Raw genomic sequence first — 27,675 nt, forward strand, 5'->3', positions numbered from 1 at the left:
CTTGCTGTTACCTAGCAACCCCAGCAGCGTTCCGCCCCGTTACCTAGCAACCCCAGCAGAGTAACAGGACGTATGACTGCTGGGAAAGACAATTGCTTTATGGTTAACTTACTTTCCAGAAACCACTTGCTGCATTCTTGATAATTGTGCAGGAGGCTTCACTTCTGCTTTTCAAAGGTGTATGGTTGTATATTTGTGCATCTGTTTTCACGCACTTTCATGTGTGAAAGCGTGTGAGATGGGAGGCCACGGCCATCAGCTGCAGCTAATTTGACTATAATTATGCTGTAATTGTCTATGATTTTACTTATCAATCCCAAATGTAGTGACAGCAAAATTAAACAATAAAACATGTACAAGTCATTAAAAAACTATATTAATTCCTCCTTAAAGAAAACCAGAAGCCTATTTCTTCAGATGACTATGTAAAACTAGCTCGTTAGCCTTAAGTACCACAATAGCAAACTGATTATCTCGAGAAAATCATGCCAAAATAATTTCAGGTTTGAAACTTAATAAGTTTTGAACGTTTGTAAAGATATAAGTGAGATTTATGTTTCTTCCTTCTCAAAGAAATGAAACAGCTGTAAACTCTGATCAGATGCTTTAAAAGAATCGTGGGTTTGAATATGTAGCATCAGTTTTATGCAGTTTTGGTGAGTTAGCCTAACCCATATATTCTGTTTTTGTTCCTTTTTTAGCTTTCAGTTTGACTGAATGAGTAGAGAGTCATTCAGAGATTAAAATGTATTACAAAAGCGATGACCGGTCCATGAACTCACTTTTTAATTTTTCTAATTCGGCCCTATTCTGCCGTTCCTCGCTAACATTTCCGGTTTCTGAAAAGAGGAGGAAAAGAGCCGGAGCGAGATGAATTTATAATCGGTGAAGAGTGAGTCCTTCAGCAGCCGGGGTCAGCGCTCTAATCGCAGGAAGTGAAGACATTGCGAGGATGTTTAATGAGAGGATAAGAGCAACAGGGAGGGCTGGGGGAATTAGCCCTTTTAGATATCATTAAACATTAATACTGTCAGGGGACCGGCGCTCGCTGGGGTCCTTTCATTGACTTTCATGCTGGGTGCTAATAGAGTTTCACCTCCGGGGACCTGAGCACTCTGCACCCTTCCCCCCCAAAGCCGAAGCAAAAAGAGATCAGATCACCTCCTCGCTTCTGAGGATGAGATTATTCAGCCTGGGTGGTAATTTAGATTATTTAAGGTTAAACACTCAAATTAATCCTTTCTCTTTCCTTTCTGTACAATACAGTCATTTAAAAGTATAAAAGCTCCTCGGAAGACTGAATAAATTTGCCCAGAGGTGATTTCACATGAGTCAAACAATGATGAATGCACTCACAGGAGTAAGACGAGTCGTTTGGCAGAAATAACGGCAATAATTTGGGTTAAAAAACAATATGAGGTTTATTTTGTTTATATACATATTCACCATATTATTCATTCATTTGTAAATGTAATGGTTAGCAAGCTAAATATTTAGCTACAACCTTTAAAGTAATATTTTAGCTTGCTAAACCTTTACTTTATTTAGCTAGCTAGCTAAATATTTAGCTTTATACTGAATATTTAACTTGCTAGCTAAATATTTTGTATATTTAGGAAGCAAAACATTTTGCTACTTAAATATATGGAATATATTTAGCTAGCAAAATATACAAAATATTTAGCTGGCAAGTCTAAGTATTTGGTTTCAGGCTATGTGCCTAGCTAACTAAATATTTTTCCTTAAATTAAATTCTTAACTTGCTAGAAAAATATTTAGCTTGAAGCTAAACATTTTGCTTACTAAATGTTTCTGTTTCAAGCTAAATATTTAGATAGCTAAACATTCAGCTACCTAGCTAAATATTTGGCTTCAGACTAAATATTTTGCAAGCAAGTTAAGAAATGTAATTAAATCTAAATATTTAGTTAGCTAGCTACATATCTATCCTCAAACCAAATACTTAGCAAGCTAAAAAATAATTTTAAACTATAGCTAAATATTTGGTTAGCAAACGTTCAACTTTTCTTCTAGATTTTAGTTTAAAACAATTTATGAGCCATTTTAACTGTGCAGTTCACCAGCAGGAGTTTATAAAAATATTCACAAGACCCATCTTTTATTGTGATAGTCTGCTCTCACTTATCAGCAAGTTACTTTGCATATTAGCTAAATATTTAGCTTTGTACTAGCATATTGAGCTAAAATTTAGCCACGCTTATAGAGATAACTAGCTTGCAAGCTAAATATTTTTGCTTGAAACTGAATACTTAGCTTGTAAATCAAATATTTACTTAGTAAACTAAATATTTTGTTTGGTAATTTAATATTTAACTGGAAACTCAAATTTATAAATTGGTTTAAAATGACAATGAGTTTGAAAAATAAACCCTTGTTTTTTTCTGCTATGACTGACTAAATAACCCAAATTATTGCTGTTAATGTTTGAATGTGAAACTTCACAAACACGAGAGACTTAAAGCTAAATAAAATTGTCACCATCAGAGTCCGAAGGCACAAAGAGAAACTGGTCAGAGGCAAAAACGTGTGGATGGCGCCATCTACAGGCCAGAGTGTCCTGAAATCCCACTGATTTACAGAATGTAGTGAAGGAAGGAGGAATCAGATCCTAAATCAAATTTATAGTTTTCAAATGAAAAAATTAGCAGAGAAGTGTGTAGTGAGGTCAAACTTACATTAAGAGTATGTGAATGTAATTTAAAAGATTTAAAAAATGACAGATATGTGGAAAGTTTGCACTAATCCTAAATTTGCTTTGGCTGGTAAAATTGTTTTCAGCGGGGAAAACTTTCACATTTACAAACAAGAAGAGAGAAAAATCAAAAGTGATTTTGTTCAGGATTTACACAAATTCTCAATTTCAAATATCTTAATAATTTTTCCAGACTCAAATTCAAAAAATGTTTATTGTACAATAAATATAGATTTCATTTAAGTTAAATGTAAAGTTTGTTTTTAGTTGTAATAGCAGAAAATTTTATATTTTATTGCTTTGATGGATATTAACACAGAGCCATTACATATTTTTACTTTTTTTGGTGAAAAATTACAATAAAAAGTTCTGATTCAGATCTTTGTGTGTATATATTTACTGTAAACTAAAGAGGTTTATTTTGTTGTTTATGTAAATCCCCAGCAGAGGGCAGTATGCGCTTACTGGGGTATTCAGAGGAGCTGTGTGTTTTTATGTGTTAGAATAATGAAATGTTCATATGGTGGCCGACAGAGGGCGCTGCTGCAGCACAAACATAAAGCCAGGTTAGCTTTGTGATAAATAATTTCTTATCTTTCCAGGGATTCCTCTCTGGTTCTGTTTGGAGTGCTGACTGCTAAGACCTCAGCTTCACACAGTAAGAAACATCAGCACATTTCCACTGATGGGCCATTAAACGGGCCGCTTTAAAAGAATAAAGCCGCTCAGGGTTCAGCCCATGCTGCTGTGTGGCTCTGTAGAAATGTCTGCTAACATCAGATGAATGATGTGCTTTGAAATATTGAGCAATGCCCTCGGAGCATCGTTAACGCACAGTTTTTCTTTTCCTTCTCTAACAGATCCTTAAGCCCAGCTGCCAGAGGTAATTTGGTCTAAAAACACCTCAGCTCAACGTCTGCAGCAAAGTGAGTCCTACATATAAAGTGCATTTTTATAAACTTCTGTACTTCTTTCCAACCTAAATCCAGTTAAAAGAATCTGTTCAAATGTCAAAAATGCTAATATAAATGCAATTTGTTGGAAATCTAACCAAATCACAACAATTTTTATGATCTCTGAGTTAAAATATGTTCACTAAAAGGAGGTTGAGCTGGTCGAACAGAGGCTGCAACCAACAACGGCACGGCGTTCTGCTGCTATGGACAAACCAAAGTGAGCAGGAAGTAAGGGAGAAAAACTGAGCACCATCATCCATCCAGGACTTCAGTCAGTACCGGTTGACACAACGCCAAGACGGACTGATTATTCCCAAAAAGCCAAAGAGCTCCAGGTCAGACTCTACAGGACTCAGCTGGCAGGTTAAAGGTTAAAGTTCATGACACTGAAACAATATGGCTGCTTGGAAGAGTCTACGAAGAAAGCCCAAGAAAGAATATAAGATGATGTTAAGAGTTCTGAATTAATATGAATTACAACATTTAACTTCCTCAGGGATCAACAAAGTATCCTTGAATTGAGCTGAATAAAATCTGCAGCTAAATGAAGAATAAGACGTCTGGAACAACGTTCTCTAACGCTGCGTTCGGTCTGAATGCAGCGTTAGACCGACGGAGCAGCTGCTGCGTGGCACATTTCTGCTAATAAGCTAATACAGTGCTACTTCGCAGCTTAGCGCTTTTGCTAACCTTGAAAACCTTTAGCGCAGTTAGCTTTCCCTAGACAAATCTTTCTTAATTCTAAAGTGCTAATTTGCAAGCCTGTTTTCTAAACTTTCAGTTGAATAAAGTTCAACATCTTTGTTGAAGTTTTGGTTATCGGCTGTTAAGAAGTCTCTAAGTAGCTAAACGTTTATATTCATGCTCTTATTTTGAAGTGGGAGAAGCCAGTAGTTTTGTTTCCTTCCTCATGTTCTCCACCTTTGATGCGGTCGCAGCAAACCAACGTTTATTCTGCGCCTTCGACTCACGTGGGGTATCAACATGGTTGAAGATAGCGCTTTAGCATTAGCTTCTGCTAAATAGCATGTTGATGTAGGCTTTAGCATGCTCTAATGTTAGGGAACTAATGTTTGTAATTTTTGCTTTTAGTTAGCAGAGCTTCAAAAACAAATATTATTAATAACATTGATAATAATAAATTAAAACTAAAGCTACACAATAATGTAATAATGTGAGAGACTGAAAGAGTCAAACAGAAACCCAGGAGCTGCTCCTGATGTTGGATCAACAAGCTGCTGGATCATGGGCTGTACTTAGATTTTTATGATTGGTTCACAAACTGCACACTGAATAATAAATATAGCTTGGAAACTGTGACATTTTTAGACTCCTTCAGGCTTTCTAAGTTATTAAAAGCTTTATTAGAAAGAAGGTTAAGTTTGGTGGAGTGTCTGTAGAAACAATAAATATTAAAAACGGAGCCTCCAGACGTTGGGATAACACGTGCTGCTGACAGGGATCTGTAATTTCTCATGGATGATAACATGTTCTGCCTGGCGGTGAAAAAGAAATCTCACTTTGAGCTTCTCCTGGCTGCGTTGGGGAAATTACCGGCCTCAGGAAGTCGGTCATCTTCACATGCTTCCGGCCTGCTTTAAAATGCAGCCATTTGGTGCTCCAACTTACACAGAACTGGTCCTCTGACATGAAGCAAAGGTACAATTTGTTCAGGAAGAACTCCGTTTCTACCCTCCAAACATAAAAACTGAAAAGGTTCTTTGGCAGATCGATGGTGAGAGCAGAAAGGTTTTGCTGAGAAAGTCGGATTCTCCAAGCAGAGGATCTTTGTGTTTGGACATGAAGAATGAAAGTTGTTTCCCTGAGAAGCAAAGAAAGTGAATTTAAGGAAACGTGGAGCAGGAAGTTCAGCAGAGCCAAAGTCCAGATGGAAACCAGGAAACTTTAAAACCAAATCCAGTTTGAATCCAGTCTGGACTTCAATGGTTCTGCTGGAGCCGCTGGAATGATTACTGGAGAACCTGAGAGACATCCAACCGTACATCCAACCAACCAACCAACCAACCATCCAATCAGTTATCCATCCAACCCTCCGACCAACCGTCCGTCAGTCCGTCCGTCCGTCCGTCCATCCATCCATCCATCCATCCATCCATCCAACCGTCCATCCATCCATCCGTCCGTCCATCCATCCATCCATCCATCCATCCATCCATCCATCCATCCATCCATCCATCCATCCATCACATTCTAACTCTGTGATCTTTATCCAGACTTGTTGGCCAGAGATCCAGTTGACCTCATTCCATCTGAGTTCTGGAGGTCACAGGTCACATGACCTGGAAGAAAAAACCCAGGAGGCTTTTGGGATTGCTCTCCGGTGAGACGCACCTTCTAGTTTCTGTTTCTGCTATCTCATGAGTAACTGATGGCACTGACTGTTTCCTGCTGCTGTGCTTTAGCATGGGCTGGCTATCAACCTGAAGGGAGGTCAAAAGGCTGATGAACTGATCTGAGTGGGAGCGCATTCATCTGGTGTCCTGTATGCCCTGGGAACTCCACGCCCAGCACTAATCAGGTGGGTAACCAAGCTAATTCAGCCTGTCAGAGTAAACTGCCGTCTGTTCTGGAGGCGTTTGAACACACAGGTGTCCTTGGACTGAAGTCGGCTGCTGATAACAGACGTGCTCCACTAATGTTCGTCTCTTTATGACAAATCATTCTGGGTTTTGACAGATGTGATAAGCTAATGTTTTCTCAGCCTTAGCCGTTTGCCACTTTTCCATCATCTTAGATTGTTTTGGTTCCAATCTAATCTTTGTCCAGGAGTAACATGACGTAAAACTTCTGCTGAAGCAAATACAAGTTCAGATACTTTAACTTAACAGCTTTCAAGATGAACTCAATCATTTTTATTACCCTTTAGTTTTGTAAAAATCATTGGGAACCCAGCCAACCATCCATTGACCCAATCTGTTGGTCTCATCCAGTGAAGTCTAAATTTCATCTGTGATTGAAGGACTTCTCTTTTGTCTTTGGTAAAAGACCATTAGCCATTTGTTTTGTTAGCGCTGGACTTGCTCGTTTGCTTTGGTTGCATTTACCCAGAAAGCAGACAAGATTTTGGAGCTTGGTTTGGTTTAATAATTGCCTGACATTGTTGAAGGATTATTAGTTCTACTGGCAGATTATTCAACTTATGCCATGGGAAAATGTTATGTTGTAGGTTGAGGAATCTGCCAGCGGAACTAGAATTAGGTTGCTAGGAGACAGGCTGGGCTTGGCAGGTGTTGCTAGGTAACGGCACAGTTCCAGCTGATAGTAAAGATGCACTCAATCAATTTTATTACCTTTTATTTTTCTAAAAATAATTGGGAACCCAGCCAATGATTGGTTGTTTTCACTCATAGCAGAGAGGAAGAGAACCCTGCGCCATAGTCTACTTCCTGCTTTCGGTCCGCTTGGCTTTCACATTAGAATTCAAACTGAACCAGAGTTCACTTCAGCCGAACCGAGACCGAGGTTTATCAGTGATCCAGAGTTCAGTTACACATTCACACCTCCTCAAACAAACCAGAGTTCAAACTAGTTTGACTAAAGCGTACTAAACTGGGCTACAGCGCAGGGCATTCTGGGTAAATACAACCAAAACCGATGGGTGCGTACAAAGCTGGCTGGAGAAATGACTTGTTGTATTTTACCAAAGACTAAAGAGAAATCCACTAACTGCTAAAATCTGACACTACTCCATTTTTGTTTCCATTATATAAAGAAGGAAGTCGCGCTCAGTGTTTTTGTGTTGTTTCCTTCAGTGGTTCTTGGTGCAGCGCCCCCACAGGCCAGGAGGAGAACAGGTTTTTCACAGGGTTTGGTTGGTTTGACTCAGAGCAGAGAGAAAGAACCACAGCAGCTGGAGGTGGAACAGATGATTAGGTTTTGGCCCAAATCAAATTGAATCCACCAGACTATCAGGTGTGAAAACAATCTAATGCACAAAAATGAAATCTGGAAAGAGAAACTGCAGCATTTCTGATTCACACATTGATGACGTCCTTTTAATCAAACAGCCATTTTCCCCAGGCTGACCGGCATTAGTTCATACAGCAAATTGTCTCCATTAATACCTGTAATTAAAAAATTATTCAATGCTGGAAAAAATACTCTCTCCGCACGCTGATGCACAAACATTAAGAGATTTTTATTCTGTGTCATAACTTTTATAAGCTAATAAAAGCCACAAAGTAAAAAATTATCCTGAGGAAGAGTTTGATTTGACCAGATTGAGTCCGTAGAGAAATTCACCTGAAAATGGAGCATTTTACTGTCTGACTGAACAACAGCTTCTTTATCTAACAAGAATAAATCAATGACGGATCAGTGATGCTATCAGGAGTAGAAACAGATTAATCTACAGAAAGAAAGCTTCTCACTTTCTGCCCCCGAGTCATTTTACTTTGTGAAAGCCAGGATGAATTTATTTTACTCAGTCAAATTTCATTGTAATATACTTTTGGAGAAACATTTAATAATTGTTGACCAGAACTGATCCATTTCTCCACAATAGTTACTTTAAATCACAAAAGCAACTGAAAACAGTGATGTGAGCTTTATGGGCAGTCGCCCAGAGCGGCAGCAGGAGAGGGGCGCATCATAACCACATTTACAAATAAAACATTTCAATGTAATTTAAAGGTTTGTGTTGCTTTTCAGTGTAGACTGCAGCTGAGAGCGAGACGGCAGTGAAGACACCTGTGTTTTTAATGCTCTTTGGTGAGAACTTTTCTGGTAATTCGCTAATGTGCTAACAGCTGAGCTAATTTTTTATTTAGCGCTTTTGTTTACTTTGAAAACACTTTGCTTCCCCTAAATAAATGTTTTCATAAATATTAAATTGCTCATTTATTTGGCTGTTTTGTAAAATTTCAGTTGAATAAAGTTTAACGTGTTGAAGCTTCAGTTATCGACTGTCAACAATTAGACGTTTATATTGATGCTCTTATTTTGAAGGGGGCGAAGCCAAACAAGAAACATAAAACGGACAGTAGAGGGCAAGAAATAAACATAAGTACGACATTTAACAGCTTTATAGAACATGTAAATTATAATGTCAAAATTAAAGTGGTGCTTCAGGGTTGTAGTCTTCCAAGAGCAGATACAGTTTAAATTGAAGTTAGCGCGTTAGCATTAGCTTCAGCTAAATACAGGGTTGGTGTAGCGCTTTAGCGTTAGCAGAGCTAATGTTTATTTAGTTAGTGGTGCCATAGCCATTCGTCTATCCATCGTCTATACTAACTTGTTATTAAAAGGCCCTTAAAGTAATGGAAGAATGGAGGAGAAGAGCCTGAGACCTAAAATACTTGTGTTTACTCAGCAGAGCTTTTAGTGTCTCTTAGTGTCTCTTAGTGTGGGGTTTGCATGTGTTGGTTCTCTCTGGGGACTCCGACTTCCTCTCAGTCTAAAACATGACTGTTAGCTTATCTGCTTGCTCTAAAATGTCCATAGTCGTGTGTGTGTGTGTGTGTGTGTGTGTGTGTGTGTGTGTGACAAGTTGTTTTGTTTTTCACGGTGTTACGTATTTTAATCATAACAATTATAAAAGAAGAACTTCCATAAAACAGGGTTTCTGACCTCTTTAAAAACAAGCTCACTTTCTACAAATCCAAGCTTGAAGCTACATAATGGAGCCTTTCAAGTTTAGTAAATATAATCCAGTTTAGAGTACAAACAGGATTTGTGAAGTGTAGCTGGAACCGGGACGCTCCTTCTCAGAAACAACTTTTCCAATTTTCGGTTGATCTGCCAAACAGGATTGTGTGACAGATTAAAGTAAACTCGGTGGAACCCGAATGTGTAGCCGTGAATAACGCTGCCCACTTCCTTTAAAGCAAGTCGGAGGAAGGAAATAAAAACATGCACACATTTTCTTTCAGGTGTCTGCTGCATGGATTTATTAGCCTGTCCGTCTTTCTGTTTGTACTCAAATCCTTTGAGCAAGTTTGCGTGCCTGCACATGTCTATATATATGTTTTGACAATTTAATACTCGCAGCGGCGCTTCATCCCTCAGAAATATTTAAATCTGAGCCGACTGTCTCTGCAGAGCGCTGCGTTGGACTGATAGGACTAAGTCAGGAGATACCGGCTTCCTGTCAGAGCCCTGAAAGGGAGGAAGCTGCTGCTCCCTCCGACCACAGACTCCCAGATTACTCAGAACCAAAAACGCTTTTACTCACACAAATGAGGCAATTTTCTCTTCCAGGCTGCGCTGTGGAAACCCTTCAGGCCGCATTAATAATCTGTGTAATAATGAACAATAATGCTAAAATAAAACTGAACGCTTTTTACGCTTTGTTTGTTTGGAACATGGGGAGTTTAACTGGGTTGTTTAGGTCCTTTTATTATTCATTAATCTCACGTTTTAGTGGTTTTAAAATAAGTTTATCTATTAATTGAATCTGGTTTTGAGTCCTAATCAGTGTGAACACAAATACTGAGGCCCTTTATTTACTTTAATGGTGTTATTCTTTACGTTTTCAGATCCCTGAGGATAAAATGAAGGTTTGTGTTTATCGGGTCATTTAGAAAGTTTTCTATCATAAACAAACAGTTAATTCACTCATCTGAAAATTAAACACAAAGACGCGGTTATTGAAAGTTTAAATTTAGCTTTTGTCATTCTCAATGGCAGTTCTTGCATATTTTTGGCTCTACATCATTCAGAACAAAATATTTCCATTTTTTTAATCATCTGGATTGAACCTGAGGAGATTTTTGTTCAGTTTGATTTTCAAAGTTTCACATTTGTTTCTTATTGGCACAAAATATTCCCAGTTTAGGATTATGTTTAAATTATATCAACTCCATGAAGAACAATCCAGCTGGAGAATTACAGCCGTCTTCAGCAAAGCAGGAAAGATTTTCACAGAAAAGATCTCAGCATTTTTCAGCAGCCATGTTTGCTTCCATGCCAAATCGTCGCCCAGCCAGTTCTGCTGAAATGAAATGAAATGAAATGAAATGAAATACCTCGGTGCTTTAACCGCCGTCTCCCGGTTTATCTGATAAGAAGAGGCCACTTCACTTCTGTTATTGGATTGTGCTTCCAAATCTTCGTTTAATCAGATTAGAGGGTTTAGCTCCTTGTGGTCTGAGACACATTTATGTCTCATTTGGCAAAAGTCCATCATGTACAAATGTACCAACATTCATCGTGTTTATGATCATAAGATTCATTCAGAGCTTTAAATTGGTCTTTTTTAAAAACTAAAATCTGGTGCACGTTTGAACCTATAGCAGATTTTTTTCTTTTCCACAGAAAGTTGCCATTTGTTAAATCACACAGTAAAAATTAGTTTTGGATCTTTCAGCCTGCCAAAAAAAAAAATGGGTGTTTGTTTTTAAAAGTCATATTTTCACTGTTATTCATACACTGCTAAGCAAAACAAACTAAAGTTTACAAACTAATTATTTAACTAGCAAATTAAATATTTATTTTCCAAACAAAATATTAATTTTTCAAACAAAATAATTAGCTTGGGCTTAAATATTTAGCTAGCAAGCTATTTACTAGCTGTTTAGCTAGCTACGTATTTAGTTAGCAAGCGATTTATAAACTAACAGAAGTAAACAGAAGCTAAGAAGGCTAGTTAGCAGGCTAGCTTGGTAACTAAATAGTTTACACCCCAACTAGTTCTAATTAAATCTCTGTTAGCAGGTTTCACCTGAACCACACACCGTTTGGGTTTGTTACATTCTTGATGCTTTTTGACCAATTTTCTTGTAAGAATTGGTGGATTTTAAATAAACCTTTTGGTTTTCTGGGTCAGACTCCCTAAATCTCAACAGTGTTGAGGTTGAACTTTGACCCTTGAAGGAAGTTTTGGATGTATTTTCAGGTTTCGAACCCAGTTGTTGCTTTAACCCAGCAGGATATTCCATCATAACCGCCTTGTATGTTTACACACCAACAAGCTTTTAATCCAACTATAACGTCAGAGGTGTTTTTGTGACAACTCGGTTGCTAGGCAACCGTTTGAATGAGTTATGGCGTGTTTGTGGATGTTTGATGGGCTTCCTAACCTCAGTGCGTTAATTCCCCAGTAAATAAAGCAAGGAGAGCGTGAGGTCAGGGGTCAGGCTTTAATTTCACAGCTCATGTTATAGATCGTGCTTTACGTCAAAACTGACATAAATGTTTACATTTAATAGTTTCTTAATTTGTTTTAATGAAAATCCTCATTCTTTGCACAAAAAGTAAAACTTTTATGAAGCAAAAATACCATGAAGATATTTTGTAAGCTAGAAGGTGTCATTTCTAGTAGTGTAGTCTGTCTAATTAGGAACTAATGGATGAAATAATCATGAATTAACTATCAGTTGTTCAAGTGAAACTGTAAACAACGTTTAAAACAGAAAAGTTGAGGTGCGACCCGATTAGCTCAGGCTAGCATTCAACATTTGAAACAAGAGAAAAAACGTTCAGGAAAAACTACTGAAGGATCAGAAATGTGAATTTAAGTAAATATTTTGATTTGTTTGGTTTCTTTTGGTGTAAAAATTCATAATTAAAAAATATTTAAGCAAACTTTCACACAAGATAATTAGAAGCTGCAATATTTCTGCTTAAACTGTGGAATCAGTCATCTGATCGTCTTACTGAGCTCTTATATTTATGAACCTTTGTGCTCTGATTGATTTTGTTCCTGTAATAAAACTCCTTAATAATCCTCCTCATAATAACAACCAACCAGCAGGTGAGCCGGGGCTGCATGAGGGCGTTCAGACGATGTCGAGGGCATCTGGAAACACTCGGCGCTCTCTGGGGGAAACTCATTTAATTTGGGCTCCACTGTGTTCATCTACATTGTTCATCTTTATGGGATTATCCATCATTCATAAGCCCACCCATTTGATTTCTGCAATACATCTCTGAAAATGCAGTCATGAAGAAAAATGTTTTATTGGAAATGAAATTAGATTCTGCGCCACGTCGTTTATTATCTGCTGAAAACGTACAGCAGGTTGAATGAATTGTCCTACTTAACATCATGGCTGAAAACAGGAAGGTTGAGATTCTCAGAGGTTTTGTTTTGTTGTTCTTATGAATCCACATGTGATCCACTGGAAGAGTTTTTATTATAAATTATGTCCATGTTGTCTGGCTGAGAAAGACAAGCTTCTATTTGAGGAAGTTCTGATGTAAAATGGATTTTAATAAAATTCTGTCATCAAACCAGAGACATAATCACTGCTAGCTAAAAAGTTAGCTGCGCTAACCTTAAAGCACTAGTCATAAACATTAGCTTTGCTAATGCTACAGAATGACACTAACACTGGATTTAGCAGAAGCTAATGCTAAACTGTTACAAAAACAAACTATCTAGCAGAAGCTAATGCTAAACCACATGACCAATGCTGCATCTAATGGAAGCTAATGCTAAAGTGCTAACTTTGACTCACATCATTTCTGCCCTTGAAAGACTACAACCCTCAAGCACCAGTTTAATTGTGTTTCTTGTTTGAAATGAAATTATTGGAGGAAGAAAAGAAAATGTAAGGAGAGGAAATGGAACAACTGAGTTATTGTCCCCTTCAAAATAAGAGCATGATGTCTACTTGTAAAATTCTTTAGTCAAAAATCTAATTTTATTTGACTGAACGTTTACGAAATTTATCCAGGACAATAAATTTTAGGGGAAGCTAAATGTTTTAAAGTTAGCTAAAGCACTAAACAAAAATTAGCTCCACTTTTAGCAGACGCTTGTCCACTAATGCTAATTAATGAAGACAATGAAAGCAGGTCTGGACCAGAGTTCTGTGAAAGTCAAAGGTGTTAAAGCCGTCATCGCGTTTAAATGTAATGTGTTAAAGACGGAGCAGCAGGTGAGATTAATTAGACATTATTGTTCATCTAATTTCCGCCTGGAGCAATGTCATTCACTTCGCTTCCTGAACCCAGCTTCCCAGTATGAAACAGTTGGTTTCACGCTGCCTGCACCAGTTGAAGGCTTCATTCAGACAGAAAGGGATGTTAGGTTTGGACAGAACAGACGAGGGATAAATCCATGAAGAAATATTTTTATTTGCTGGACACAATGAAGCAGAACAGGTTCGTTTATTCCTAATGGATTATTAATGACTTGGTATTTTTATGTTTGTGTGTGTGAAGCTGCTATCACCTGATTTGGACATAAACTCTGCGCACACAGCAGAAAGCAAACAGAGCATCATCTATATTGTATGCAGAGCCTCAGTGGGAAGAGCTGCAGCGGAGAACGTATCTGTGACCTGCAGACACCGAGCAGCACAAACATCATCAGACAGAGAGGCACAGAATGGCTGCAGCATCAGCTCAGTGTGTCGGTGTCAGTATTGACCCGGGCACAAATTGCAAATGTGTTATCAGTAAATCATCACCTCGTCTCCTGGCATAAACATACAAGCATTCAGTTTCATAGTTCATTAGTGTTTGTTCTGTTAGCTGGTAGCTACTGGAAAGCATCAACTCCTGAACATTTTTAATTTGGTGATAACTTATTCGGTTCAGCCGAGATGGATCCTGAATCTGTTGGTTCGTATTGATTTTATTCGATGTAGCAACGACATGAAATGAGTGTCAGGCTGATCAAACCAGAAAAAAGGCTCAAATAAAGTCTTAAACCTGATCAATACAGTTGATTTGTTCAAAGATTAATTATTGACTTTTTCATGGAGGTAAAACCTGAACTAACAGGAGAATATAGAGATTTATTCTCCTTTAAAATATAAACAATGTGTTTTTAAACCCACAGAGTCGTTTGGTAATGTGCTAACAGAGAACCTAGCTTTTCCTTTAGCGCTTTAGTTAACTTTAACAACACTTAGCATAAACCGTATAGGTAGGTGTTAGTGACAAATTTGACCCTGTTGGGGGCGATATGCTATTTTAATACACATTTTATGTCATTAACACATAATGGGTGCCATCATGGTTGAGCTTAGCGAGCTAGCATGTTTAGCTGTGGCAGAGCTAACGTTTATGATTAGCGCATCAGGGTAATTTAAGGAATTTTAGGATCTAGTTCTCATTTTTTATAATTTCAATTAAATTAGAATCAGAAACAGAAGAAAAAGTTTTAACAATCTTTTTTTTTCAATGAAACTTCTCTTCAGCTGAGCTGGAAGGGATCTGTTGTCCAGAAAAGTCAAAATTCAAACTTTGGTTGATTTACATGAATGGAAAGTGAAGAGCAGTAAGTCAACATCAGAGCTTCACAAGCTGACATGCCACCCAGATTATCCGCCCCAGCCTGAGGTTCCTCATAATCTGCTCAAACTTTCTGCTCAGAACGCTAAAAACATGACAATCAGCCCATCGGCTCCAACATTCAACCACATCCTGGTTTCTCTACGAGTCGCGTGTCAAACGTTGTGACGTCACGAGTCGTGATTCATCGCCTGCATGACCTCACGTCCTGACCAGTGGCTCGCCAGCGCGTCAAACTGGGACATAGTCTGGGAGCTCAGGAGATATTTTAGGATTAAAGGCGCCGTTTGTAAAGTTGGAGCTGCGTGGAAGGTAAATATTTTCTAAATCTTTGAAAATGACCTCACAGGATTGTTTTAATGTCCTTATTGTTTTGGTAAGTTAATGTTTACCGTATTAGCTCCGGTCGCCGCCGCTGCAGGACTTCATGCATGTCTTTATTTCAGGAACTGGAGCAGAATGATTTCCTTCTACAGACGGGTTAGATGTTGTTGACGTTTCACCCAGAAAATAATATCTGTTCATTAAAACTGTGAGCAATAATAGAATATTTGTATAATTATTTGACATTTAGTTAGTATTTTTCCACTAAATATGATGAGAAATGTTGGGTTTGTGATTTGTTTCTATGACTGTCACGTTGCATATCTTAAGGACAGATTTTATTTCCAATGTTTCAGAAATTTGGAAATAAATACGTTTTATTATTATTGTGGCATCGCGAGGTAGCAGATGATGCAAACAGAATCTCCACCGTGTTTAAGAAGTTTTTATTCTGATTTCTGGTCCAATGGAGGAAAATCAGACACCAAGAAGCTAAAACCCTCCAAGCTAACGCCGCGGCAGGAGAACAATGACAGCAGGACTGTTGGTTTCAGCTGGGATGTTAATCGGGTCGACTGATTGGACATGGCAGGTTTCAGCCTGGTTGTAGGTCATGGAGACGCAAAGAGTCGAGGGCGGAAGAAAGAAATCCTGCTTCAGACCCAAAATTGCTCCAGAAAAACCCTCATCATCATCATCATCATCACACGCAGCTGGAGATTCGTTTCCTCAAGCTAGTCGCCGTTTCGATACGACGGCGTTCTGGGGCCTTCGTAGAAAAGGAAAACAAAGGAAAAGTAAATTTTCTCCAAAAATCCCAGAAATATTTAGATTAACTTCACAGATAATCAAGAAAAACCTAAGAAATTATCTGATGTTTAAAAAGCTCAGTTTTTGGATTAATTTCACATATTTTCCAGAGAAATTTGGGAAATTGATCAAGTTGTAATTTTATGAGAAAAAATACAAAAATTTCACAAAGGAACACATTTTCTTTTTTTTACCCCTCCAGGGTCTTTTGTGGCTCTAGTGTCTCTTATCAAAAGTAGGCTGACAGGAAGATGGGAGACATGCGGCAAATGTCGGCGGGTCCGGGAGTCGAACCCGCGCCGGCCGGGTCGAGGACCCAAGGCCTGTTTGAGGAGAACCTTTTATCCAGTAATCGCAGAAACTCTTTCTAACTTCCTCCTGATCCCAGCATAACATGCAGAAAGTCTTGGATTTGTTTCAAAAACACCAACATTCATAAAACAAGCTGTGAAATGACTGATTCTCTTGTTAACACTTTTGGTTGAGGCTCCACATTTTTCAGAAAAGCACCAAAATCAAACCTGACACGTTTATTTAAAGTCGTTTTTACCTTTCCCAGCACCGTTGTTCACGTGTTTCTAATTACTTTGGTGCTTCAGACATCAAATAATCATCAAACTATTTAAGAAAATCACACAAGCCAACATGAAATTAAACTCGTTTTGTCCACATCAGTTCTGGTTTCACTGCTGATTTGCATGGCTGCATGAAACGCAAAATTAGATTCAGAAAAATTATTTTTATTTCCTTAAGTCTTCTTTGCACATGGATTACTGTTCCTTTAAATACATCGATGATTCTCTGATTGTAGATTGATGACTTTTTCTCTTTTGTAACATCAAAATAAACCGTATATAGAAATGTTTCCTGCTCCAAAGTCTGGTTCATCCTTGGATAAAAGCCTGATATACATAAAGGATGTGAAACGTTGGAATAAAACAGTTTCAGGTTCACATGTTTATTTCATGAACTACAAACTGACATTATGCTTCTCTTTCAAGGAGCTGAATAACTGAGATGAATTTCCTGCCAGGGCGTCTCTACCTTTTCTGGAGTTGAGTGCTGGAGGTCACCACCACCCACCCAGCCACTTCCTGTGAATCTGAATAGTGCGTCCTTGTCTTAGAGCCGCCTGCATAATTGCTTCTGTCACCGTTATTCCCCAGAAAACGTGTGCAGGTCGAGGCCCGTGTTTTAAAGAACTGACTGCCAAATCAGCCCATGATGCAAAGCTGCAACATTTACTGTCCGACAGGAAGTGGTTTTTTAAAGTGGCCTCACTTTAAGCATTAATGTTAGTTTATTCTGAGGACGTCCCATTAAACATACAGAAAACTTTTACTCATTCAGATCCAATCTTGTTCTTTATCTCTGGAAGTTTTTTTAAATGCAGGTGAAGCAGAACAATAAAGAAAAAACGGTCCGGAGAGGAGAGACCAGAGGTTTTCCTCCTTTTTTTAATCTTACTTCAGAGTTTCACGTTTGCACTTTGATGACCATTGAAGCTGATTTCTAGTTATCTCTGATTTTGAGAAACGACCATGATGTTGACGATGCTTCCTGCAGGTTTGAGCTGATCTTTCTAAACATGCCGCATCGTTTCCTAACCTTGTAAAGAAGATGAGTCTCAGTCGGCCGGTTCTGGAGGTGGAACGTCCTGGGAAATGGTCCTGGAGCGTTCCTGGAACTGGCTGGAGGGATTTAAAGTCTCTGCCTCTTTTTCTCCTGGAAAAGCTTCAAAACATCCCAGGATGATCTGGACAGTCTAACAGGCTGTCTGAGTTTCACATCGCAGAAGTGGACAGAAACGGGTGATAATGTGGAGAAATGAGTCCATTTTGGACAGGAGACGGATGCATAAATCCTTTATCATTATCATTGTTGGACAACTTCTACCAGGAAAATGAAAACTTGTTGACAATCCAGTCTGAAGCGACTGGAGTCCCTGTTATTATCCACAGAGCTGCTGCATAAATCGTTACGCCAAACAATGGATCTTTGTCTCTCTTTTCTGGAAGAATATTGCTGCTTTTTGTTTCAGAGCGCCACATTAAAGCCGCATCGAGACGAAAATTATAACCTGTACCTCAAAGCTGCGGCGCTGCAATAAAAGCAGAAAACAGCAGAGAAAAGCCGGCAGCAGGAGGAGGGAGGCGGTTATATCGACTCCCAGCGAAGGGAACTAAACTCAGACACAATCAGATCCCTGGGAGACTTTAACACATGGAGGAATTCCTCCTTAAAACGCTTAAATCACTTACAAATATCGTTCTGATTAGTCATATTGTGTCAATAATGACAGTAGAAATCATTTAGCTTGTTCTCAAGTCACAAAATGTAATTTAATTTCCTTTATTTGATTAGAACAGTTAACTTTAATCAACATTACCACAATTCATAGCAGCGTAAAGATGCAGGAATTATCACAATTAAATTTTATCCTTTATCTGAAGACGGGGGTGTCCAAAGTGCGGCACGGGGGCCATTTGTGGCCCATTTTACAGAGTTTCTGTGGCCCCCAACAGCAGTTTGAGAATGATATTGTCCAAACTGACTTTTTATTTTTAAATCACGGTGAAATTATTACCAATATCATTTTATCATAGTGGAAAAATTTAGGTACAACACAAAGTGTTTGTCTTGTTTACGACTAAACTTCAATAATAAGCAGAACCACAGAGGTTTTACTGACTTTACTGAAGTTTGGACAAGCAAGCACAAAAACCAAAACATGTAGACAAGAAATGAATATAAAAACAGAAGTAAGCAGTGGAAGACATAATGAATGGTTTGCTTTCAACCGATGCTTTTTAAAAATGTTTTCCTGATCCAAACGTTTCCAGCTCTCGGAGCGTTGATGTGTGTTTCTGTCGTTGGCTTCAACAGGTGACTGGCTGGAATATCACTGCTCTCCATCTTCCTCTGAGGACGTCCAAGGGCAGAAACTGTCCCACTGCCCCGCCCAGCATGGAGAACACCAAGGTCCAGTCAGAGGGCGGGCTGAATGTCACCCTGACCATCCGCCTCCTCATGCACGGAAAAGTAAGAAAAACCTGGATGTGGCGACTGCAGCGCTTCAGATCTCAGACTTTTATTTAAAATCGAGAGCAACACCTTCATACATTGAGCTTTTTGAGTTAATATCTGGATTTTAGTAGATGTACCACCACTCATATTTACAGATTTAAGTTCTGCAAAAACAAGTTGGTGCCACAAAACTACCAAACATTTTGAGAACATGTAGCGCACAAATCTTCCCTTAAATGAATCAAATCTCAAGCAATAACGAACTTTTAACAACATAAAGTTTGAGGTCTTTTGTTGAAGTTTTAGTTATCAACTGATAAGATTTCTGAAAGTAGTTAGATGTTAGTTTTCATGCTCTTATTTTGAAGTGTATTTTGAAGTGTATGTAATTACAGAGCAGTTCCGTTTCCTGTCAAGTTCTCTCTTTTTTTTCAATAACTTTATTTAAAACAAGAAACATGCAGGAACAAAATAAAATATGGACAGTAGGGAACAAAATACATAAATATAATATGTATTTGATACATATTGGACCTGTCCAGGGTGACCAGCACCTCCAGACCCACTAGGGACAAGAGTGATAGAAAATGGATGGATGGATTTTATACATATTGTGCTTATGTACATGTAAATTATGTCACATTGAAGCTGGAGGGTCGTAGTCTTTCAAGGTAGGCAGCATTTTAGCATTAGCTTCTGCTAAATTCCATGTTAGCATAGCATTTAGCATTAGCTTCCACTAGGACTGTGCTGGTGCATTGCTTTAGTGTTAGGGGGATAATATTTATGATTAGTGCTTTAGGGTTAGCAGAGCTAACGGTTTAGTTAGCTGACCCCACCAGTGGTAATTACTGATTGAATGAACTCTATAAAGATGTTTTTGTTTTTTTTTTGCAGGAAGTGGGAAGTATAATCGGTAAGGTGCGTACGCTTGTTTATGTATAAAAAAATATAATTTCTTAAACATGAATTGATACTCTAATGTTTTGTATTTGGTTTATTTTGAACAGAAAGGAGAAACTGTGAAGAAAATGCGTGAAGAGGTGAGATCCTGCAGTAAGAATCAACATTTATTGAATCAAACGTTAGAAATCTAATTAAAGATGCAAGAAAACTCAGGCTGACCAAACTTGTTAGCTTGTGGCAGAACTAGAACAATTTATGAAGTGGTAGCAGATATTTATTTACATACATACAACTAAAACAGGGTTCTATGCTTTACCTTTTCTGCTTTGATATTTTATAATTACTGACAGAATATGACTGGCTACCTGAGAAGCTTTGAATACGGTGGCCATTAATGGCCAATATTCAAGCTAAATATAAAAACATTTCCTATGTGCTGTTTCTTTCAGAGCGGAGCAAGAATCAACATTTCAGAGGGAAACTGTCCAGAGAGGATCGTCACCATCACTGGACCTACAGACACCATTTTCAAGGCTTTCGCTATGATTGCCTATAAATTTGAGGAGGTACGAATCTTCTACACCAGGGATCCCCAAGTCCAGTCCTCAAGGGCTGCAACTTTTAAATGAATCTCTGTTGAAACACACCTGGATCAAATAAACTTCTCATGACCAGCCTATTGCAGAGCTGACTGGATGCTGCTGAGCGAATCCTGACATTTTGGAGCAGAGATGCATCTAAGAGTTGCAGGACGGCCCTTGAGGACTGGACTTGGACCCTGTTCTACACTGTTGGTGTAAAACTCTTTCAGATCCATCAGTCAGGTGTTTGTTAGGATGTTATCAGTATATTTCAGTAGAGGGTAACTGGATTCTTCTCTTGTTTCTTGAAGACCTTCCAGTCAAAATGGTGGAATGTAGTGGCCTACCCAAAGTACAACCTGTTGTAGGAAACTCGGCCAAACTCTCCGTCCTTTTCCAGTTCCTGTAGACAGACTGGGACCTTCTCCTTGTAGGCGCTTGTTGGATCCATTTGCTGTGCAAACCAGTAATTCAGAGGTTTCCTTTCGATACTAAAATTTGTTGAAGACCATTGTGCATCTCCTCTTGATTACTAGCAAAATGGTGACGGTTTAACAGTTGAGTGATGATATTGTCGTCCTTTCCTGGGTTTGGACGTTAAAAGGAGAAGGTTGCTCTGCTTCGATAATGTTCTTATGACTGACTGTATGGTAGCTGTAACATCTACCAGTGATTCCTGTGAGAACTTCCACACTGATTCCTCACTTACTGGTCTCGACTGTCCAGACCGGAAGTCTCTTTGATCTTGACACCTTTGTCTTTTTCAATGGACCTGGAAACTTGTTCAATGTCGGAGGAAGGAAGAAGTGTGGAAAGCTACTGGTGCATTTGGACAACACCGTCTTAAAGTCCCTCGTTGGATTGACCCCGTCAGGTTCTCTTGAAGTAACTTGTTCTGAGCTTTGAAAAGGTTCCGGTTTGACTGACGGTCTTTAATTGTAGATCGAAATTGGATTCTTAATATCTTCTCACTGTCCTGCACCGTTCCTGATCCTTCTTCCCAAAGAAGGACGTTAGGAAACATCCTAAGGTCTTTCTTTGGTCCTTTGTTTCTCAGGTGAGGTACAGATTCTCAATCATCCTGGACTCGACAACTCTGAGTACTGAAGTAGAAGGAAACTTACCATTTTCTCCTGTTTTGTGATTGATTGGGTTTGTTACCATAGTTAACATTTTGATGAGGCCATTCCAAGCATTCAGTCTCCCAAAGATAACGGAAGTCATTGTCATTTCCTGGTTGACTGAGAATCTAGACCAGTCACCATTTCAAATGATTTAGATTTTTCACATTTTGAGTTCAATATCCGACTCAGAAACATTTGGTTTTGCTTGTTTTTAATTCAAACATATAAAACCAATTTTAGAAAGTGTTTATTACAGCCCAGATATCAGCAAAGAAGTTTAATTAGTTACCTTCCTGCTTTCCTCTCCTCTGATCTTATCCAACACTGAGCAATGTGTCTGCGGACACAAAGTTGTGCGTCGTTAATCATTTGTGTGAAGCTTTCAAACCAAATGCCACAGTTCCCCCTTAACAAGCACAGAAAAATTTAAAAAGTTCTTCTCTAATATTCTGTACATTTTTCTGTCGATTTACTTTGTATAGACGGTTTCTGCTAATGCAATTAAACATCCTGAACGTTTGAGGCCACATTATTCCTGCGGTGAATGATGATCCGTTTGTTTCAGGACATAATCAATTCGATGAGTAACAGTCCAGCCACCAGCAAGCCGCCCGTCACCTTGAGGCTCGTTGTGCCAGCCAGTCAGTGCGGCTCTCTCATCGGGAAGGGAGGCTCCAAAATCAAAGAGATGAGAGAGGTAAGCCTCCTGAAGTTCACCTGATAAATCACTGAGCAGCAAACATGTTGGCCAAGAAACTTTTGCAATTAATTGTTCAAGTTGTGGACAACATGCGGCATGTCCAGTTCATTTAAACTCTAAACAAGCCAAACGGTGATGGGCTAAAACGCTAGCTGCGCTAACCGCTCTGCTAATGCTAAGGCGCTTTATCGGCATGGTATTTAGTGGAAGCTAATGCTAAACGGCGTGAGGGAGGAAAACTTTAATCCAGCCGTCAAATTTTATTCAACTGAAAGTTTACAAAACAGCCAATTAAATTATTGCTTTTTAAATTTATCCTGGACCAGGAGTACTTTCTATTTTGTCTTTAAAGTAACCGACCGCAAATATCCTGCAGCTCCTGTATTTTAGTTTGCAGTGATATTAATAAGCTGTATAGAGTCAGTGCAGAAAAACTCTGTGATTTTTTTACTGTAAAATCAGCTACAGTTATTCCCAGGCCCCTAATCAATAAGGTACTGCATGACCCAATAAAAAGGTTTAACGTGATTCTGTGACCCTTCGGTGTCACAGTCTTGTGTACTTATTTCTTAAAAATGTATTTTTATGTCTCGTAGAAATGACAAAAAGACTCAGGAAGAAAGAAAACTGAAAGGTGTAAACACTAACATGAGATATGTTCGGTATCAGAGGAGGCAGCGGCGGCTAATTCTGCTGTTACAGCATCAAACTCCTCATTTGGGACGTTGTCCACCGAGGCCAAAATAAGAGTGTTCCTACTGTATAGACATTTCATTGCAGTTTTGCAAAATACATCAATTTATGGTTACAGACATGAAAACCACATCCTAGCGTAAAAAACCTTTAAAAAATCTGAGTTTTGTCCAAATTTGTGCATTAAGCTGGTTGTTATCCCATCTTCTGTGATTTTATAGCCAATAAATTTTATAGCTGACTGACAGTAAACCTCGACCAATGTGTATCGCTGTAACCAATAGGAAAATTCAACTGCAGTAGCCACTCTTCAACCCAAAGAGGGCAGCACTGAGGCAGTTTTAGGCTAATGTTACAGAATTTTTAAAAATTACAGAAGAATATCACAATTTGCACAGAAACATAAGGATAAATCCCTTAAGGAACCATTTCTACAGCTCATCTGCGAAACAAAAGGTGATTCGGGGTTTAGTTTCACTACATAACATCATCTTTACTTTGGATTTGGTTTTAAGTAGATGAGAAAATTGATTGCCATGTGAAGGTGAGGCCCAGACACAGAAATGTGTCCGTGTTACTGTGGCTGAAGACACCAGACAACCTTCAGAGGACGATGTGTCGGCCATGTTGTCGTCACGGCGGAGGTCCAGCTGGTCATCCTGAGACGTGTGAACAGTTTCTGAGACACGGAGAAAACAGAAGCTTGAGGCAAAGTCATGTTTGGCATTTATTGACAGAACCGTCAAGCCCAAGTAACAATGATGGAACCTCTAGTTAAAAAATGATGCAAGAAAAAACAATGAAGCGTCCCTCTAAGACGGCGAAGCGACAGCCAGGGGACAAGAAGACAGTAACATTTACTGTCAACTATATTAACTCAAACTCAGTGTCTACAAGCTGCTGCTGCCCTCAGGTTAATGTCAGCAGATGGGACCTGGGAAATGCTGTACGGAGGGAGATTGGTGCCAAGCAGCATGTCCTGAAGGCAGGACGTTGTTATCCCAGATGGACATGTCTGGGATAACAGACATGTTATAAAGACGCCATAAAGACGAGGCCAGACTAAACATCTTAATTAGTTCAATTAACTGAGAAGCCGTAAAACAAACATCCACCCTGCACCTGGAGGCGCCGCGTGACAGAACAGTTTGTTTCCCAGCAGGAGCCGGTTACAGAGTCACCCTGCAAACACTCGACCCGTCTTCTTCTCCAGTCCACAGGGGCCCAGGTTCAGGTGGCGGGGGACATGCTGCCCAACTCCACCGAACGCGCCGTGACAATCTCTGGAACCCCAGAAGCCATCATCCAGTGTGTCAAACAGATCTGTGTGGTCATGCTGGAGGTAAAGTTTCCGCCGCAGCGCCGCAGTCACATTTAAAAAAAACACACACACACACACACACACACACACACAACGCCTGCTGGTTAAAACATCAGATAAATTACCTGCTTTTTAACCAAGTACATCCTCACTGCTCCCACTGGGCTTCAGAGAAAATTTAAATCAAATGCTGCATCTGCACTGATTAAACTACATTTACAAGATGTTATGGGGTCTCGCTTGTCAAGTTACACACTTTAAAAACTTTAGCTTCAAGCTAAATATTTAGCTGAGTAAATATAAAGCTTAGTTTAATATTTAGTGAAGTTATTTAGCTCACTAAAAATATTTAACTTTCTAAATGTTTAGTTACTAAACTAAATAATTTACTTTTAAGGCTACAAAGCTAAATATTTAGCTTGCTGTGTAAACCTTTATCTTCAAATTACTATAGTTTAAAGATAAATATTTGGATAGCAAGCTAAATGGCTTAGCTAATATTTAACTAAACTAAATATTTAGCTAACCAGCTATATATTTAGTTTGAGGCTAGTTTTTAAAGTGTGTGTAACTTAACAAAATAGACAAATTAGAGCAAAATATTTCACTTGCCAACTAAATATTTATATTTAATTCGAAACTGACATTAAATGAACATGAAAATATCAACTTTGAAAAATGAAACCCATTTTTTCCTGTTGAGATCAACTAAATAATCCAGTTGTTTTAGCTTTTGACTGCAGCTTTAACAAACACCATAAGGGGTCTGCAGACAAGTTTATTTTAAATGCTAAAATTATACGACTGCAACAAACTCACAGCAGGACGGAGCACAGCTACGCTTCACTTCATTCATAATGTAACGAGAGTTAATGTAAAGACAGATGAACACGTTTGCTCTACATTTATTAAAGTAAAATAAAGCTGATGAAGCAGAATAACCATCTTTTCTGTTTCTTTCAGTCCCCACCAAAAGGTGCCACCATCCCTTACCGCCCAAAGCCTGCCTCCACCCCAGTCATTTTTTCAGGTGGCCAGGTGAGTGCTGAGCTAGCATTAGCTGAGTTAGCATTAGCTGAGCTAGCGTTAGCTCATTAGTTTGTCCCTACAGCAGAACCTGAGAGTTTTACTGCAGCGTCAGCAGCCCAGAGTTTTCCTGCCTCCTCATGCAGATCGTTAGCTCTCCGTAAGGAAAGACGCTGCGAAGCACAAAAGGTCCAGAAGAGGCCGTTTGTTTTCTTTATGCTGCTGGGAAACAGGAAATACTAAAGTCTGTGTGGAAAAAGGTCAGAGGTTTTTTACTTCACAGCCCAAATTACAGTTCTGAAAAGGTTTAGACGCAGATTTGTGGAAATAAGTGAAGAATAGATTAAAAAACCTATATATCCAGCTGAGAAACATAAAATTACATCTAATAATTAACATTTTAAGGATTTTAAACTTTTTATGGAGCTTAATGATGTGGTGTTTTCTGCCTGGCCATGTTTGGTATTCTTGTTTTTAAGATCTCTTCCTTAACCCCAAAATTTACCTTTTTTATTTATTTTTCTTCACTATTTATGGGAAAAAAGTATTTAAAAAAGAATACAAGCCATAATTAAAAGAAATGTTTCTAATTAGCTTTGCTCATTATTTGTAAGATTCTTTAAATACAAAGTTATATTCTAGAAATTAGAATAATGTTGAAAAGTTTACATTAGTAACTCGATTCACAACATAAAAACTCAAACGTACAGATTAATTACACTCATAAATTTAACTTTTATTTCTGCTAATTATGATGATTTTCTGTTTAGTTAAGAAAACATGACATTTGAGATTAAAGTATTACATCCAACCAATGAAAACAGAAATTAAACAGAAAAGTTTAATGCCAATTGAAAGGTTGCTATTTTGTTGATTTAATTGTGTTAGATTTGGTTCTTATGGAGCTTAATAATGTGGTTATTATTTTTACTCCTTTGAAAAATGTCACCACTCGTGGCGTTACGTAACATTTTATCTAAATGTTAGTATTTTACGTTTTAAAAACCTTAAAAACAAAAATAAAGTTGCATTTTTTGCAAACTATCTTGTTTTTGAACCCTGTTCCTGGTGACCCAGCTGCCCGCTCCGCTCCAGCCACTGAATCATCTTATCTCAGCGTTTGTCATCTGTGATTATCTACGCCAAGCGTGAGTCTTATCAGCCAGGAAAACAGGCGGCAGCTGCAAGGCTTGCTGGGAAATCGCCCACTTTAGTGTGACATGACTCTGTTTTGATTCTGCGTTTAAAGCCGAGGCTCCCGCTTGTCAGCCTGGCGTCTCTGCACTTCAGAGGATGTTCAAGTTTTCTCTGGAGAAGTCAGATCTCATTGCATGATTAATACATGGCAGTTCTTATCACTGCTGATCCAAGTTTAATTCAGTAAGTCCAACTTAATTAACTTGTAATGATACATTTGAAATGTATCCTTAGCTAAGCAGGCGCAAACACGCTTTAAATACGATAAACTCAAAAACACACAAAAAACCAAGTGCAACAAGAAAATGTTGCAAATGAAATGCTGCAGAGGGAAAACCAGCATGAAATGGAGATCCTCCAGACCACTAGAGGGAGTCTGGAGCAGATAAACATGCTGCTGTTTTTAATAATATGGTAAAAGACATGAAGCAGAGTGCAACTATTCCTTCTTCCTTCAACTTTTTTCTGGACATCCCGGCTTAACTGACTGCCTGGTCCATCCTTCAGAAGTTGGTTTCTGTGGATCTTTTTGGCGTAATCTGAACATTTTCAGCAGGTTTGAGGCCAGAGCATTCCCAGATGGTTAATATCTTATTAAATTCAGAACCAGTCATTGTCCCAAAGTGTTTATTGTTTAGTTTTGTTTCACCTAAAGTGAGACAACCCCACAGCATGATGCTGCAACCGCCATGTTTGACAGGTGGAAAAGTGCTTTTAGATCTCATGTTTTCTCCAAAAATGCTTCCTGTAGTTTGGCCAAACAACTAAAATCTCATATCATGATTTGGTTTTTCTCCATGTGGGCAGCTGCAGATTTCAGTCCAGCTTGAAGCCGTTGACTTCGGGTTTCCCTCCTGACCTGCAGCCTGTCCACCCACGGTCAAATTAAACCGGCTCTGGCTCGATACTGGGCGCTTCCCTGGTTGTTCTCGAACATTTTAACCTTTTTCTTTCCATCTGAGGGGGCGGTTTGGGTCAGATGGTTAAATCTTGAACACAGCTGGATCTCCCAGCAGGGGAATGATCCCAAATAAACACCCAGCCTGGTTTCAGATTGAAAAAGCTTCTGGCCTGACTCCAGCCCCAAACATG

The 27,675-nt window shown here is 38.8% G+C and overlaps 1 protein-coding gene across 5 annotated transcripts in view; it reads left to right on the top strand.

Annotated features, from left to right (window-relative positions):
- pcbp3 (poly(rC) binding protein 3) overlaps nt 1-27,675 on the top strand; it is a 59,723-nt gene that overhangs the window by 20,421 nt on the left and 11,627 nt on the right. For 4 of the 5 annotated variants that reach the window (XM_032567791.1, XM_032567789.1, XM_032567790.1 and 1 more), the window contains exons 2-12: nt 3,316-3,371; nt 3,574-3,639; nt 5,904-6,010; nt 6,093-6,212; nt 18,895-19,050; nt 19,933-19,956; nt 20,046-20,078; nt 20,391-20,507; nt 22,212-22,343; nt 24,253-24,381; nt 25,324-25,398. In XM_032567791.1, coding sequence (XP_032423682.1) covers nt 18,976-19,050; nt 19,933-19,956; nt 20,046-20,078; nt 20,391-20,507; nt 22,212-22,343; nt 24,253-24,381; nt 25,324-25,398 — 585 coding nt within the window. In that variant the 5' untranslated portion in view covers nt 3,316-3,371; nt 3,574-3,639; nt 5,904-6,010; nt 6,093-6,212; nt 18,895-18,975. The remainder of the gene's footprint in view (nt 1-3,315; nt 3,372-3,573; nt 3,640-5,903; nt 6,011-6,092; nt 6,213-18,894; nt 19,051-19,932; nt 19,957-20,045; nt 20,079-20,390; nt 20,508-22,211; nt 22,344-24,252; nt 24,382-25,323; nt 25,399-27,675) is intronic. The other variant, XM_032567788.1, reaches the window with a different exon arrangement.

This window comes from Xiphophorus hellerii, chromosome 7, assembly GCF_003331165.1.
Source record: "Xiphophorus hellerii strain 12219 chromosome 7, Xiphophorus_hellerii-4.1, whole genome shotgun sequence".
Taxonomy (NCBI): Eukaryota; Metazoa; Chordata; class Actinopteri; order Cyprinodontiformes; family Poeciliidae; genus Xiphophorus; species Xiphophorus hellerii.